At 58.9% G+C, this 15741-nt stretch overlaps 1 protein-coding gene and 2 non-coding genes across 12 annotated transcripts in view; all 3 read right to left on the bottom strand.

Annotated features, from left to right (window-relative positions):
* Nucleotides 1–1205: 1205 nt before the first annotated feature.
* The window catches only part of PRRC2B (proline rich coiled-coil 2B), an 80214-nt gene continuing 65678 nt past the window's right edge, over nt 1206–15741 (bottom strand). For 4 of the 10 annotated variants that reach the window (XM_015594194.2, XM_025051177.1, XM_015594193.2 and 1 more), the window contains 10 exons: nt 15430–15516; nt 14620–14724; nt 14341–14533; nt 13448–13563; nt 12392–12519; nt 11553–11793; nt 9786–9965; nt 9114–9205; nt 6998–7079; nt 1206–5538 (listed from right to left, as the gene is read on the bottom strand). In XM_015594194.2, coding sequence (XP_015449680.1) covers nt 5404–5538; nt 6998–7079; nt 9114–9205; nt 9786–9965; nt 11553–11793; nt 12392–12519; nt 13448–13563; nt 14341–14533; nt 14620–14724; nt 15430–15516 — 1359 coding nt within the window. In that variant the 3' untranslated portion in view covers nt 1206–5403. Of the gene's footprint in view, nt 5539–6997; nt 7080–9113; nt 9206–9785; nt 9966–11552; nt 11794–12391; nt 12520–13115; nt 13177–13447; nt 13564–14340; nt 14534–14619; nt 14725–15429; nt 15517–15741 lie in introns of those variants that run through there. The other 6 variants (XM_006918068.3, XM_015594195.2, XM_006918069.3 and 3 more) reach the window with 6 other exon arrangements.
* On the bottom strand, nt 10725–10810 carry LOC112484842. The gene has a single exon (XR_003048250.1). It is a non-coding gene; the product is annotated as a small nucleolar RNA SNORD62 (small nucleolar RNA).
* Nucleotides 13728–13813, bottom strand: LOC112484843. The gene has a single exon (XR_003048251.1). It is a non-coding gene; the product is annotated as a small nucleolar RNA SNORD62 (small nucleolar RNA).

Raw genomic sequence — 15741 nt, 5'->3', positions numbered from 1 at the left:
CCTGCGCGTGCGCACTGGGCGGGGCCTGCGCGTGCGCAGTCGCGGGCGCCACGCGGGCTCCGCCGGTCGCTCGCTGCTCGTTAAGCGTTGCGACCTTTCCCTCGGGTGTTAACGGCTTTGGCGTCCCGGGATTCCTGTGCGCGCCGGACACACAAGTTTATTCTGAAGCAGGGGCCGCATCCGCGTTTTGCTCGGTGTGGCGCGGACCCACTGTGTCCCGCGAGCCTGTCCGGACCCGCTCTGCCGCCGGACGCTGCACCTTAGGTTAAGGGGATGCACTGCCGCGTCCTTAGTGGGACGGGTCACCTACAGGACGCCTCTTCTCTCCAACCCCACTTCTTCTTGACCCGCTCGTCTACGTGCATCTTAATATGGACAAAAAAGCCACTGCAGAGTTAATAACTGGAATTACGGGTCTTTACGGTTCGCAAGGATTCTTTTCACGCTGGCAAACCAGCATTAGATGACACCGGTTAACACATGGGTGTGGTGGCGGAGCTGGAAGATGCCCAGGTCCCGTTCTTCCACTCAAGAGGCTTGAAAGGAATCTCCCGGAGGCGGGCGGGGTGGGGGGCAGGGTTTTCTCGTGGAAAGCGTTAAACTTGCTTGGGAGATGATGTGTGAGTTGCCTCCATTCTTAACTTGTGCCAGGCGCTATGCTAAGTTACCTCTTTGAACCCGCACCACCCCATAGGGTGGGCACTGTTTAAAAATCCTCGTTGCTGTTAGTGACTCCAGGTCACACCGCTAGATGGCAGAACTGAGTACTGCCTGAACCCAAATCCAAGCTCTTGATCCTACACTATCCCATGCCTGGCTTGGTCCTCTTTCCGACCCCAGTGCAGCAACACCCCTCCCACGTCCAGCAGAACAGGAAAACAGGAGACTGGACGGAACACAACAAAGATGCTCATCTCTAATGACCCACTCACCTTTCCTGGGAAGTGTGGGGAGAGCAAGCAGAGGCCAGGCAGATGTCACCGACCCCGTCAATACCATCCACAGGGGAGAGGGCGGGGACTGCATGCGCTGACCTATTTGGAAGATGAACCTTAACCGCAGGTTCCAATCTCTTGCCCCCATGTTGCTTTAAGGTGTTGCGGCCAAGTTACTCCCACCGTCCACGTAAACTGTCAAACGAAAACTGCCATTTGTCTCTCTAGTCAAATGACAGAATCTAGGAGCACACAGCCTGAGAAAGCATGTTCAGCTTTAGTTTTTTTTACTTTTTTTTATTTAAATAAGGAGAATTCTTTCATATGGAAAGAGCTAGTACAATCACATATTTGAAAGGAGAAACAATAGGTACTGAACCAGAGGGGAGGGTGAAGGGTGAGGGTGCCACCACCATGGCCTGGTGAATCCATGATTCTATGTCCCATCCAAGGTAAAAGCTTCCCCAAAATAAGGTATAAACAAGCTGCACATTACACCTTTAGCCATCGTCTGCCCTTTCAAATATCTGGTCTACGTGAAAAGACAAAGAGGAAAGGCCAAAATAAAAAAACCCCGTCAAGAACAAAAAAACCCCAAACCCTTTTTACTATGCAAGGCATGAGGTCAAAAGCTTACAGTACAGTATCCCCTTTAACCAATGGAAGAAAGTCATCCACACAGAGGCTTAATAGGAATTTCCACTCCGAGGCTTCATAACATGCTGAAGACAGGGCCCTGGGGATGCTACCATCTTGGAGGCCACCGACTGGGGTGGGGAAATGGTGAACAGCAGGTTGGATACGCCTTGAAGATCACTAGCCAAATATGTGCTGGTGGTCCCAGTGGAAAGCATGGCTAGGAGACAGGACAGTGTCTGACCCCAAAGCTGAGCCACTCCTGTCCCCGGTGATCTATTTGTCTTATGTCCATCTCACATTTTCAAACAAGAAGAGCTGGCTTTCTGAAGTCTGCATTTTTCATCACAGAACACGACAAAGCACAAATAGTGTCCTTGGTAGTCAAAAGCAATTTCCAACAGATCTGCTAACCCAGGCTGCTCTGCAAGTGATAAGGGACAGACAGAAGAAACGTGCAGCTACCGGGTGGAGGGGAACCCATCAGCGGGGGACGACCTTTACCAATCTGCCACACGCTGCCTCCGTTGGCCAGTTCTGAACACGGCCATGTGCACACCCTCAGTCTCCTTGGCTCACATCAGTCACAAACCCCGTCGACCATCCAGAAGGCAGACCCAGAGGAGGGCGAGAGCAGAGCTGGAGAGAACAGATGCTGGCGTTTAAAGACAAGAGACCCCAATATTCTGGGCAGTGGTTGGAATGACCACGGCTTTGGAACTGGACAGATTTTTCTGAATGTGAATCGTCTTTTGTTTTCCCCCTTAAGGAACTCAGAGCCAGAAGTGTATGAATTCCCAGTTTGAAAATAACGTGGATTAAAAAAAAAGGGAAGCAACAGTAAAGAAAACCAGACCAAATACAGCTGGCAGAGAAGTCCGCAGTGGGTGGACGCTGCTTCTCAGATACACGACTCCACACGCTGGGGTTTCACCCCACTGAGTAGTTGACTTAGGACACACACTACTGCAGGGCCATGGGTTGCCCAGCAACAGGCTGCACCATCAATGGCCAGGGCAAAGCTGCCAGCTTCAGAAGGGAGGGCATTTTTAGCAGGCAAAGGTGTATGGGAGGGCTCTGACACCACCCCCATTTCAGCAGCAGAAAACCTAAGTGTGGGTTTTTACCTGTTCCTGCCAAAGGCCCCAAGGGATCTTGGCAGAGGCCTCGGCGTGGATCTGCGCTCTGAGGATGGGGGTCTGAAACCAAAATAAGACCCTAAGTCCTATTATTACCTTGAGCTTGGCTCTAAAACGACATGAAAGGAAGAGAGATATTGCACCTTGAAACATCTCTGCACTAAACACTGCATTTCCTCAGACCAAGGGATGGGATGTTGGGCAGGCCTTGGGCCGGCCCTGTCCCCAGAGTCCAATTTAAAATCTGCATCTCAGTGGGAGGAGCTGCGGCCCGGGCACACAGAGGCGGTGAACGCACTGAAACTCACATGCAATTTCCTGGCCTTTCCTGCACAGAGTGGTTCAGACGTCATATATAAATAGAGCAGTGAAACGTGTACTTTTTCTTCACCTAGACCTACAACATCAATACATATAAATAAATTCTAGTGTTTTGTTTTCATTGGGGTGGGAGGAGAAGATACAAGGGTGGAGAAGAGGGCTGGAGAACAGGAAGTCCTGTCACTCTGATGGCAGGGTCACCTGAAGGGCGCGTCTTGAGTTTGTAACAGCATCCGCGACTGTTCTGTCCAATTTCAAACTGAGAGAACTTTTTTTCCTCCTGACAGTGCACACCAGAATTAGGTGTGAGGGGTGTGGCCGTGTTCCTAAGTGTGCAGGCAGCGGTGAGCGTGCGTGGCTCCTGCGGGGGGCGCTGGGCAATGGAGCGGGAGAGCGCAGAGGTGGGGCAGAGCAGGTGAGCGCAGGGGACGGGAGGGAGCGGGCCACTCTGTCGCATGGGCAGCCCCTTCAGAAGGCCCTTCAGAGTAACGACTCGGCACAAAGAAAGTGACAAGCAAGTAAAAAAAGGCAAGGAGGGGACGCTGAGCTGCAGGTGAAGCAGTGGGCGTCGTTGGGGACGACTGGCCCCCTCCAGAGGCCGCGCCGGGGGCCAGCGTCTGCAGGGCGGTGGTCCCCCACTTCCTCGAAGCGGTGGAGAGCGGCACTCAAGTTGCCTCGACAGTCCCCAGCGCACGGCTCTCTACACCGGACACGGCTGAAACCGCAGCCCGAGTGGCCGTCACACGCCGGCGGGCACACGGAGGGTGGACTCTGCGGGGCACATCCCACCCGCCTGCTGCCCGTCCTCCCAGCCAGGTCCTCGCGGAACCACTGGCGGTCGCAGGCAGTGGCAACTCCAGACGGAGGGCTGCTTGCTTACTCTGAAGAGCGAGTACAAAACGTGAATTTTCCCCTCCCTTTCCTCGGAATGACAGAATCGGACACGATTTCCTCCTAGTCCTTGCTGAAAAAACGAACAGTGACACAGCATCGAATGGCTCACACCAGCATGTTGCTAGAGGCGGCCTTCCTCCAGGGCTGCCCGGTAGGTTCTGGAACCACGGCCAGCCCTGCAACGCACCAACCCCGTGGATCCTGCCCCAGACATCTGGAAAGGCTGATGCTGTCCCCACTGCCCGACTCAGACCTGCTGTCCCAAAAACCCGGTCTGCTGCTGGGAGCAAAGAAAAGGAGAAAGAAGAAGCCCTCCCTACAGCCTCACAGACCACGCACCTGCCAAGGCCCTGGCCACACCGCTGTCCGTGCACTCGTTACTCATGGTTTCTAGAAATGAGCGTGAGAGGTGGAGGGGCAGGAGGATCCGGACGAGAAAGAGGGTCGGGAAGAAGGGAGGAGACAGGCTTCCAGGAAAGGGAGCGCGTGTGACAGCAGCCCCTGTGGGTGCCGGAGCCCCACAAGCAGAGACGCTGACGGGGCCTGTGGCGGCGCCAGCTCACGCTGTCCAGGCCGAACCGGAGAACACCGGCGGCTCGGTGCCTCCATGACACGCCCCAGGGCCAGAGGAGAGCACAGCCACTGGCTTCAGAAGAGTCCAGGACAGAAATTGTGTGTAATTCTTACGCCGAAAACATCGTCGACCTCACCGGGCTGCCCGCAGGCTCTGTGCGGCCATCAGGCCACGGGCTAGAACCAGCTGAGACCTCGACCCAGCTCACCTCCCTCACGGCACTGCCTCGAAGCATGCGCTGGACACCGGGAAGCTCCCGAGGTGTCTCAGGCAACCTCCTCCTTCCACAGACACCCTCGAAGCTTAAACAACAGGGAGCGAGCAGGAGGGGACCCGTTACGTCGTCTGTTAAGGTATCGCAGTGATGTGTCAAATAAACAGGAGAGAGATGGAAGGGAACTGCTGGGGCGGTGGGGGCCGAGGCGAGGCCGGAAAACGACGTACAAAAGTCCAGCTGCACACGCGTAGCTCGTGTTTTGTTTTGTTTTCCTTTCCCCTTTGTAAAAACCTCAAGCTGCTTTTTAAAACAAAGATCCTCCAGCTGAGAAGACCCAGGGGCCGACCCACTGTGCCGGGGACCGGGAGTGGGGAGCGGTGCCGGGAACGCGCCCGGCTGAGGAGCGGGCAGGGGGTCAGGCGGGAGGGCTCGAGCCGGCACTGTCAGCACGGAGCGGGGCGCGAGGGGGGTCGTCGGCTGTGTGTCTGTTTCGTCTGGAAGCAAGCGGGTCAGCGCCACAGACCCACGGCGCAGGCTGGCTGGACGGCGGGGCTTCCGGAGCGGAGAGAAGGGAGCCCTCGCGGTCCGGGCCAGAGCTCGGGCGGCATCTGCTGAGATGGCCGAGCCCACGGCTGTGCCCGGCAGGTGGCGGCACTGTCCTCGGGGGCGAGGCGCGGCCGAGCACCTTCAGGCCTTGCTCTCTTCCACCTTCACTGCTCGAGGCTTGATGGCGCCCGTTCGCTTCATCTGGGAGGCGGCCGAGGGGGCCTCCTGCAGGGTCACGGCTCCCAGGCTGGGCTTTTCATCCACTCGTTGTTTTGCCTTTGGACAGATGAGAGGGGTCAAAGAAGTCAGCCATACGCAGAGCCAGCTGTCTGGACAAACAGTCCCCGCCACCCGCTTCCTGCTCCTGAGTCACAGGGAAAGGCCACTCTGAGAAATCCATCCTTCGGTCGAGGGCGGACTTAGAGCAGCTCTAAGGGGGGAACACGGGTGACACTGCTCTGTCCCCTCCTGCGGGCACTGAGTGCAGTGATTTGGAGAGGCGGGAAGACACGGGGTCCTCTGAGGAGCACCCCGTGATGCCAGCAGGATCTCCGGTAGCAGCACACATGCGGCCGCTGGAAGAACCTTTTCAAATCAGTGCACCGCAGGCCCCCAGGGGACCGACCTGCGAGGAGCCTGGGTGCTCCCAGACCTTTGACCCTCCCGACACAAACTCTGTGAAGACCTCTCCCCAGGACCCGAGCGTGACCTCGAGATGCCCAGGCAGGGGCCCCATACTCAGCTCTGCACAGGGGGCATCGCAGGCCCAGCCTCGGCCCCGCCCCCACACTGCAGTGCGAACCCCGGAAGAAAGCTTCAGAAGCTCGGTCCGGGCAGTTCACGGAGACCCTCCGGGAAATGCCAGCAGGAGGGGCGTGAGCAGGCCACCTTCCACGGCCACCAGCCAGGAACGCTGTTTTCTTAACCCCACGCCCGACACGCCTGAGCCCTGGAGCCCGCCGCGTTTCAGAGTGGAGAGCCCAGTGCTGACGGCCAGGACACTGAGAAACACCTTCCGTCATGGAACGGGAAGACGCCATTCCACCTGCTGCCCCTCCCAGCCCAGACAGACACGGACACAGCACTTCTAGAGCTAGCAGGCGCACGACACACGCGCACGCACACACACGCCCCGGCTTCCAGAGCTGACCCACAGACCTAACCCCGGCCCGGCGCCTTCACAGCCCAAATCGCAACGCGGGAGAGTCCACCTGCCAGCGTCACCTTCTCTGAGGACACTGCATCCTCCCTTCTCCACAGGACAAGGAAGGATCCAGATGCCGTGGAGGAGCAACGCCTTCGCCAGGAGAGACTCGGGCTCTGGCCCCGTGCTCTAACGCCAGGCATCGGGCTCTGGCCCCGTGCTCTAACGCTAGGCATCGGGCTCAGACTCCGTGCTCTAACGCTAGGCATCGGGCTCTGGCCCCGTGCTCTAACGCTAGGCATCGGGCTCAGACTCCGAGCTCTAACGCCAGGCATCGGGCTCAGACTCCGTGCTCTAACGCCAGGCATCGGGCTCAGACTCCGAGCTCTAACGCCAGGCATCGGGCTCAGACTCCGTGCTCTGACGCTAGGCATCGGGCTTGGGCTCTGGCCCCGTGCTCTAACGCTCGGGCACGTCTCTCTTTATGAGAGGAGCGCTCAAATGGGCTGGGCTGGACTGTCCCTTCTCTTTTGGCGCTTGGGGACGGGCCTAAGCGTCCAGGGCTAGAGGGGCTGGAAAGCCGTTTTCTACCTGTTGAACGTAGTGTCCCTGCACAGAGCCCATGTTAACTGCTGATCCAGAGGGCTTCCCACTGGGGCTAGCAGAGCTAGGCCTGAAAAAACCAAAGGCAGGGGGTGAGAACATGCGCGGAGCCACAGACGCGGAGCCGAGCCTGGTGCGACGGCCCTGGCTTGGGCTCGCGGACCTCCCGAGGGAGGGAAACAAGGACCTCAGACGGCCAGAGTGCAGAAGGGGTGAGGGCGGCCGTCGCTGCCATCGCAGCCCACGGCGATGCACCCGAGGAGCAGAGGCCGGGTCCCTGCTGTGGGCAGACACTGACCATCTCTCGGGGTCTGGAGGATGTGGACCAACGTGATTCCATAAGCGGACAAAAGGTCTAACCCTGATATAAGAGTCATGCCGAGTTCATTCTAGCCTTCACTTTTGGTGGGCGGGGGGAGAGACCCTGAAAAGAACGTGTCCCACTGACCAGATCACTGGTTCCCAGGGGTGTTAATTAGGTGCTACATTAAAAAAAAAAAAAAAGACAGGCTCCATGATCCAAAAGCGTGAGGCGTGCTGTGTGCAGAGCTCGACAGGGCCCCGGACAATGAGACTGCCCATGCCCCACGCCCAGGGGCAGGGCCCCCCGCGGGCAGGACCCCTGCAGGCCGGCCCCATCCAGCACCCCCAGGGGGCCTTTCTTAGGCCTCAGAAGCCGTTTCCAGAAGACCTGGGAAACATTTCTCTATAAAGACACGGCAATTCACCCAAACGCCATGAAACACCAACAAAACAAAGGCTGCTAATTAAGAACTGTTTTCCCAAAAAGTCTCCGCCGCTGCCACCCCCTGCACCCCCACTAGGTGGACCCAGGTGGCTTGTTACATGAGCTTCCGTTTTCTGGACCAGCCTGAGGAAGGCTCTGAAGCCAGATGCTGCCGATTCGGCCAAAGGCAGCAGAGGAACGACAGCATCTGTTTAAACTGGAAGCTTCTGTCTTTCAAATTACACTCACTGTTCTGTGCTGCTGCCTATATGTACTTTTCGTACAGCTCTGTCGCTTTGGCCTATGTAAAAACCAGGATCGGAAAACACAGCAAGCTAACAGACAAAAATAAGGGAAGCCAACACAATGAAGGTAAGAACAGAAAAGATGGTGAAATGGAAAAAGTCACAGCAACGCCTTTCTCTGGAAATGCAGTTAGAAGGATGGAAGGATGTGGAAGACGAGGGCTCGGCCCCGACACTCCAGAGTGACCACGGCAAGGGGAGAGGGTGACCTGATTGGCAGGAGAGCTCCACATCCGCCAGGACCTGGTGGCACTCTGCAGCCTCGCGGTCAACCCCTCCCGGGAAACCCCAGCCAGCGGTCTGACTCACTTACACACAGGAGACATGTCTGAGAACGTCCCATGTGTAACAAGGGCCAAATGCACAACCCTCGGGCCAGAGCCAGTGTGCTGCCCTCCCACGCCTGCATACGCTCCCGCTGGGGCGGGGGAGGGGCAGTGGAACCAGAGGTTCTCTGACCTCTCCACGTGGTTAAGTAATTCAACAGAACAGTTCATACGAAGCTACCTCCGAACCCAGTCACGGGACCTGGGGCAGTTACTGGAGGAGGAGACAGACACGGAGGAGGTGCCAGCTCACCCTGTGGAAGGCACGGCCCCGCAAGCCCCGCAGCACCCAGTCCTGGCAGGGTCAGAGGCCAGAGGCCAGAGGCCAGAGGCCAGAGCAGGGCCCCGGTGCTGGGGAAAGGCCACGCCCCTCCCCTCTCAGGTGTGTGCCTTCTCAGCCAGTGAACCCTTTAAAAGCTGCTGAGAAGACAGTGAGCAGTCAGCGTCAGTCCCAACACTATCAAAACATTAGCCATTCCTCTTCCTACCTTTCCAGAAAGCTCCAGAGCACCTTATGATGATTAAAAATAAAACCACTCTCCCAATTCCTGACTTTCTCGTGGTTAAACACAACACGGGTGTGTCCCAGAACTGACGCTTCAAGGAGGACACATCGGCCTGCGAAGGGGACCCAGCCTCAGTGCCTCTGTGCTGCCCTCCCGGGGCCCTCGGATGCTCCTGAACCAGTGTCCCATCTACAGCGGCCGATCAGCTCTGCAGCAGCCACCCCCAGGGTAGCTCTTTACCTGTAGGTCTGCGGTGACGACATGGAGCCTCCCGAAGGAACATTCTGTTTACTGTCGGCAAAGTGGAAGCCCTTCATCTCTATCTGAGAGGACTAAAGAGAGCAAAGTAGAAGTTACCCTCCACAGCCCGGCCCTCGCTGACCGCCGGGCAGAGCCGACGAGGCCCAAGAGAATCTCCAGAGTGTGGGGGTCAACAAGCTCCCCACGCCCCTCGCAGGCCGGGCTTGAGGGCTGTCCCCTGGAAGCAGCGCCATCCAGTGGTTCTGTCAAGTGGGTGGGGAGAGTGGTCTGGGCACCACCACAGGGCACTGGCCGGGTGTGCAGACCATGATCTCTCTACCCGCAGAGGCCACCCTTAGCAGAGCCCCCAGGAGCCAGGGAGCAACGTGGCTACGGGGACCTGCTCCTGAAACAGACTCCACAGATATGACCTCGGCCGAGGGGAGGAAACTCGGGCGTGGACTGCACACGCCCACCCTCCCTCTGCTCGGGGCTCACCCCTGAGCTCGTCTGTGTGGCTGGCCATGGGATCGAGAACTACGTTTTTGTGCTGAGGCCAGGAGCTGGCACCCAGGCCTCTGGCGTTTTCTGCCACAATGGCCCTCGACTAACGTAAAGGGCGGAGGCGACAAGGACCCTTCCGAGACCGCAGCAGGACGTGCTCGTGCTCACCTCTCTGCTGGTGTGGAGGACCGAAGGCTGGGACCCGGGGGGTAGAATTCTGCGGGGAGCCCCGACCGAGAGGCTCTGGCCCTGGGGCAGCTGGAGGGACTGCGGCAGGATCAGGGGCTGCTGCCCGGAGCCATACCGGGGCAGAGGCAGCTGGGAGCCAGGCAGCGGCATCGTCAGCTGCTGGACAATGGGGACAGTCAGGAGGAGGAATGGACGTTGGGGAGGCCACACACCACTGCCTACACACACGCCCAAGAGCAAGCACCTTACACTTCAGATTCCCATCTCAGAGAGATGAAGGCGGGGCCATCGCACAGAGCGGAGCTGGCCGCTCTACAGAGTGCGGCAGGGGCGGCCTGTCACTGGGCGAGACAGCCACAGGGCTGAGCCTGCCGGACGGCCAGCGCCACCCTGGCCACCCTGTGTGAGGGACGGCTCCTCTCCAAGGCCCCAGCGCTTCTTGCTTTCGTCCAACAAAGGCTCACTGAATACACACAATGTGCTGGGGATGCGCCAGGAACTGTCAGACCCAGAAACGCGGTGGCATTGTAGTGACGGGCTGGACACGGCTAGTGTGCGCAGAGTGCAGACAGCAAGCCCCGTGGGGCAGGGGAGGCAGGGGAGGTCGGGACGGCCCTCAGGAAGCGACGCTCGAACAGGCCCCAGACGGGGACAGCTGCGCAGGAAGTGACCTTTGTACCCTCCGAGCAGCAAGTCTTTGCTGTTCTGCCTCCACAGGTCACAGGAGACAGGACTCAACAGGGTCCTGTTTGGGGTTTTTAGAACGAAACTGGAGCCCCCCGGGATGCTCCTGAAGCACGTTATGGCAGAAGCACAGGGCCGAGTGGCACTTCCAATGTCCAGAACACGGTGGTGTGGTGAGGGGAAGGGGGAGGCCTGCAGCCTCTTGGGACGGGGGTCGGGGCGGGCCACTTTTCGTCTCTCAGTCACTTTCCTCTTCATCTCCCTGCTATTGAGTCCACAGTGGCAGGTCGGAAGGATCTATTGGGACTGCATCACTGAGACACGTGGCAGCCAGAACCTCGAGGCCCCACGCTCCACCTCATGCACAGCAAGGTGCAGGGCAGAGACGAGGACGGCGCCGCCATCTCTGGAGCGCTGGCTCAGGTATGGCCTGGCTTGTTTCGAAGGGGCCCCAGCTGCTGTGTTGGGAATGGAGCGTTGGGCCCAAAAGCAGAAGCAGAGAGCAGGAGGGAAAGCTCCTGCAGCAGCCTGGACAGGGTACGGGCAGAGGGGACAAGAAATGGCTGCATTCTGAATATTTTTCAAACATGGAGCTAACAGGACCGGAAAGGTCAGAGGCAGTATAAGGAAAAATAGGGACCCAAGGATGACATAGGCTGGACAAAATAAAGGACCAGGAAAAAAATGTTTTCGACGTGACGTTTGCATAAGTCAGGTTTCAGGTACTAGAGGCTGGAGCAGGGACGTGGACAGCCTGCCGGACTCAAATTCAGGCCCAGAAGACATACTCCCAGGAAAACGGGGCAGCACCAGCGGGTTTGCAGACAAGACACTCTCCCCATCTCCAAGCCCCACAATCCGAGGGTGCGAGGGGCCGCAGGAGAGCGTGCCCTTAGGGGAGCCGGGTTGTGGAGATAAAGAGGTGATGGCCCTGTTCAGAAGAGGCCGAGCACCTGCCCGGGCTCCAGCAGCCCAAGAACCAGTCACGTGGCGGAGAAAAGGGAAGGGCCGTCATGACGGAGCTAGGCCTAGAGCTCGGGGGTGGGAGCAACGACTCCTGACCTGTGGGAGCTGGGAGTCCAACATCTGGGAGGCGCCCAGACTGGCAGCCTGGCCGAGCTGGCTCTCGTAGACCAGGGCCTGGTTTCCGCTCAAGGGCTGGTAGGGTGAGCCGGCCTGGGGCTTCACCATCTCCAAGGGCTGTATGCCGGGGAACGCCGAGTACGGAGGCTTCAAGGCTGTGCCTCCTGAGAGGATCATGGTGCTGGGCGGTGACAGGCTGGGGTGCATGTACACCTGAGATCTGCAAAAGCCAGCCAGACAGTCGGGGGTCAGGTGCGTGGGTACACCAGGAGATCTCAAACTCGGGCCTGCAACAAACTCCCAGAGGGCTTCTGGAAACACACTGCTGGCCCCACCTCTAGTTTCTGACTGAGAAGGTCTGGGAGGGAGCCTGAGAACGTGCATTTATAACCACCTCCTAGATGTTGCCGATGCTATGGGTCTAGGGACCACGGTTTGAGCATCACTGGATTAAACACATCCGAGATGTATAAAGCACAGGAAAACTCACGTGATGCCAAAAGCACGGACGTCAGACACAGTGGAAGAGAAGACCGAAGGCAGTGGAAGGAGGGAGGCGTGGGGAGGGCAGAGGTCAGAGAAGCAGGGAAGGGGGCAGGATGAGGTGGAGAGAAAACCACGGCCTGGCATGGATGGGTCAGGCCCCCCGGCTCTCCTGAAGCGCAGTTATTAAGAACTGTTAAGTAACTAACTGCCCCCACCCCCGCCCCAAAGCGGAGAAGTGAGAAGCAGCGGCAGGACAAAGCGCACCGGTCACAGGTCACACAGGCCTGGACCTCCGGCTGTGAGCTGCTGGCTCCTCGGTCCCCCCACCTCACCTGAAGGGCTGCAAGGAGCTGAAGATCTCCTGTGACTGGGAGGCGGGGAGCCCGCCCCTCAGCCCCAGCTGGGCGGGAGCCTGCAGTGACGTGTGAAGGGACAGCGGGATCTGCTGGGCAGCGGCGGCCTGTCGGGGAGCCAAGCAGGTAACTGCGGGGCCTCCAGGTTGTCCCTCTCCTCCCCGGCCCCGCTCCCCAGCCCCTCTCCATGTGGCAACTGGAACACTGCCCAAAATGCAAATTCAAGCGTGTCCTTCCTGTGCTCTTGGGAAAAAGCAGAACACGGGTAGCGAGCCCGCAGCGCGGCGCACCCCTCTGCTGGGTCCTGCACAGCAGCGAGGACGAACCCTGGCTATGCACGTCCACAGGTGGGTTTCAGACACGCGACGGTGGCGGACAGCGCACGTGCGCACACACGCAGTCTGCTCCAGTTATACGAGAACCAAAACGCTGCTGAACAGCCTCATATTCACACACGTGTTCAGAAAGAGATCAGGACAGGCCGAGCCCTCTGTCCTCTCGTCCGAGGCTGCACTCCAGGCAGCGCCCCTGCTAAGAGCTCCACCGTCCCGGTCTGAGCAGGCACACGAGTCTGGGGGTGCTGGACCATTCGGAAGGCCCTACACCAATTTCCAGAGGGAGGCCTCCGGAAATCATCCCCTTGCAGCACAGGAAATATGCCAATCCTGCATGAAAACAAGTACCTGCTCGTTTCTAAAACTACCTCTTTCTAACGCATCCATGCCTGGGAGCCTAGGCCTTTCTTCTCTTCATCAGAAGGGTACCTGATCACCAAAGAGAATTCCATCTCAGCGGATCCCCCAGCTAGGCCCCAGGGGAGGAGAACGCTGAGAAAGGAAAGCTAAGCAACGCCTGGGGTGCTGAGCTCCGTTCCTCTTCCTCATCTCCCGTTTATTCACTCAACAAACGTTTAGTGGCTGCCATGACGTGCCAGGTGCTGGGCAGTATGTGTGAGGAACACAGGAAATGAGACGGACGACAAACAAAGAAAGTAACTGTGCCATGTGCCGCTTCCCCCCTGCCCCACCAGCCCACCTGGCTTGCTGTCATCACCTGTTGGTAACTCTGCTGCTGAGGTATCGTTTGAGGAACCAGCCGGGGCTGACTTGCAAACACATGGCCATCCAGGTAGAGGGGCGGCAGGTGGTTGCCTAGAGACAGAATCCAAGGAGACACAAGACGATCAGGTCTGTGGGCCCGGTGCTCCTGCAGCACCAGGCCCACTGACGACACCCTGGCTCCCCAGCAGGGAACCTGGACAGGCCGCGGCACGGGCCCAGGAAGAGGGCGGCCCTGGAAGCGAGGGCTGCCGCGGTCTCTCAGTCACGTCCCTCTTCATCCCCCTGCTATAGAGTCCACAGTGCAGGGTCAGAAGGATCTATTGGAACCGCATCACTGAGACTTCGGCAGCCGGGCCCTCGAAACCCCCAGCCTCTCTTTCCGGGTGCCGACACAGTAACGAAGACGGGGACAGTAAGGGTGAACGTGGCCGCCACTGACTGGGGGTTCAGCTGATACAAAGCACTTCCCAGGTGAGGCCTCCTCTTGTGGGTGTGGCTATGCCATCATCTCACCCGGCTTACTTCACACAGCAGGGGGCCAGGCCTCAGAGCCGAGCTGCTCACTGGCCGGAGGCAACACGCCCCCCCCCCGCCCCCCGCACGTGCCCAGAGTCAGACTGAAAGCCCAGTCTCTGCTTGCTCCTCTCTCCGGGAGGCGGGAGGCGCCTCGCCAGCCCCGAGGCTCAGCGCCCCAGAACAGGGGAGACAGAAAGCAGGGAAGCAGGAAGTACGAGCTACCTGCGGCCCGGGAGAACCCATAATCACCCAGCCCAGAAACACCCCACGGGCACAGACTCCTAACGGGGTGTCCAGGGCGCAGCCCCACGCCTGAGAGGCGGCTCCCAGAGCCGGCTGTGGGGGAGATACCTGGTAGAGAAGCGGAAGGTGCCACGGAGGCCACAGGCATGGGCGGCATGGACACACCGCCGAAGGAGCTGTAGCTGACCCCGCTGGAGGCGCCCACAGAGGACGGGGGCTGGATGCCCGAGCCAGCGCCGCCGGGCGAGCTCTGCTCCGGCAGACTGGGTGAGTTCTCCCAGGCCTTGCGTGCGGACTCCATCTGCAGAAGCGAGGGAGCGGTGAGGGAAGGTACCGCAGGAGGCGGGGGCGGCACAACCTAGGCCGAGGGGACGGGGCTGGCGTTACCTTCAGAGTGAGGTCGGCAGTGGGGAAGGACATCGGGGAGAGGCCGATGGCCCTCTGGATGTGGTGATCCCGGCGGAGGATGGGAATACTCTGCGTTAACCCAGCCTGGTGGGGGTACAGGGAACCATGGAGCACCAACAGGCATAGAGAAGCAAGACGTGTCACGAAACACCTTTTTGTTCATATGCACTTAAGACCACCAAGATGAAGCTGCTGGCTGCCGAGACCAGTTTGTCTCCTCACAGCAGCCTCCGTCAGTTCCCTGCACAGGAAAGTCCATGGAGCCACTCCACACCCGCAGCCCAAGCCCTGCAGCACGGGCAGCTGTGTGTGTGTCACACAAACGCCTCGCTGCCAGCACGCAGACAGCACTACCGGGCTTGGAGACCTCCAGGAGACTGTGAAAAACAGGTCCCTGGTAACGTGCTGGGGAACGCGACGACTAGGCCCTCCCCCGTGGACGCGTTCTGCCTACCAGCAGAGTGCAGGGGTTCGGAGAAACCCCAGAGCAAAGGAGCTTAGCCCAGCATTCTCAAACACGTGACCACGGGCCTCGGAAGAACACAAAATCGAAGAGTGCCAAATAAACCAAATCTTAAAAATTACATCATCCCATTCTAAGACCACAAAACGGGAATGGGACGTCTGAGCAGGTTATCGGAAGACGTGTAAGTAACTAGGAACGGCGTCCTGACTCGAGCCCAGGTCTGCCCAACCCCAAAGTGGGGACAGCTGTGGGCGCCGCACGGGGCTCTCTTCTCCCAGGCTGTCAACGGGGACAACAGAGCTGGGGCAGAAGACCAGACTCACGTTACTGGCCAAGGCGTCCTGCAGCTTGACAACTGGATTCCCCGCGGGACCAGGGGTGGAACCAGGCGGCAAGCTGAAGTCGGAGTCCTGAAAACAAGGGAAGAGCCCACTGAAACCTCCTGGCCCACCTCTCAGAGACACACGTTCATTTTCTCGAGGACTCGAAAAATCCGCTGAGCAGCGCTCACGTGAGCAACACGATCACGCATTCCCCAACGGCACACAAACGATCCTCCCCTTACCCTCTGCCCCTGCTCGTGCCCACTGCCCACTGCCCACCGCCCACCGCCCAGCCCGACAGAGTGAAGATCA

The sequence above is a fragment of the Pteropus alecto genome, unplaced genomic scaffold (assembly GCF_000325575.1).
Source record: "Pteropus alecto unplaced genomic scaffold, ASM32557v1 scaffold67, whole genome shotgun sequence".
Lineage (NCBI taxonomy): Eukaryota > Metazoa > Chordata > Mammalia > Chiroptera > Pteropodidae > Pteropus > Pteropus alecto.
This window is presented reverse-complemented; position numbering and strand designations above follow the sequence as displayed.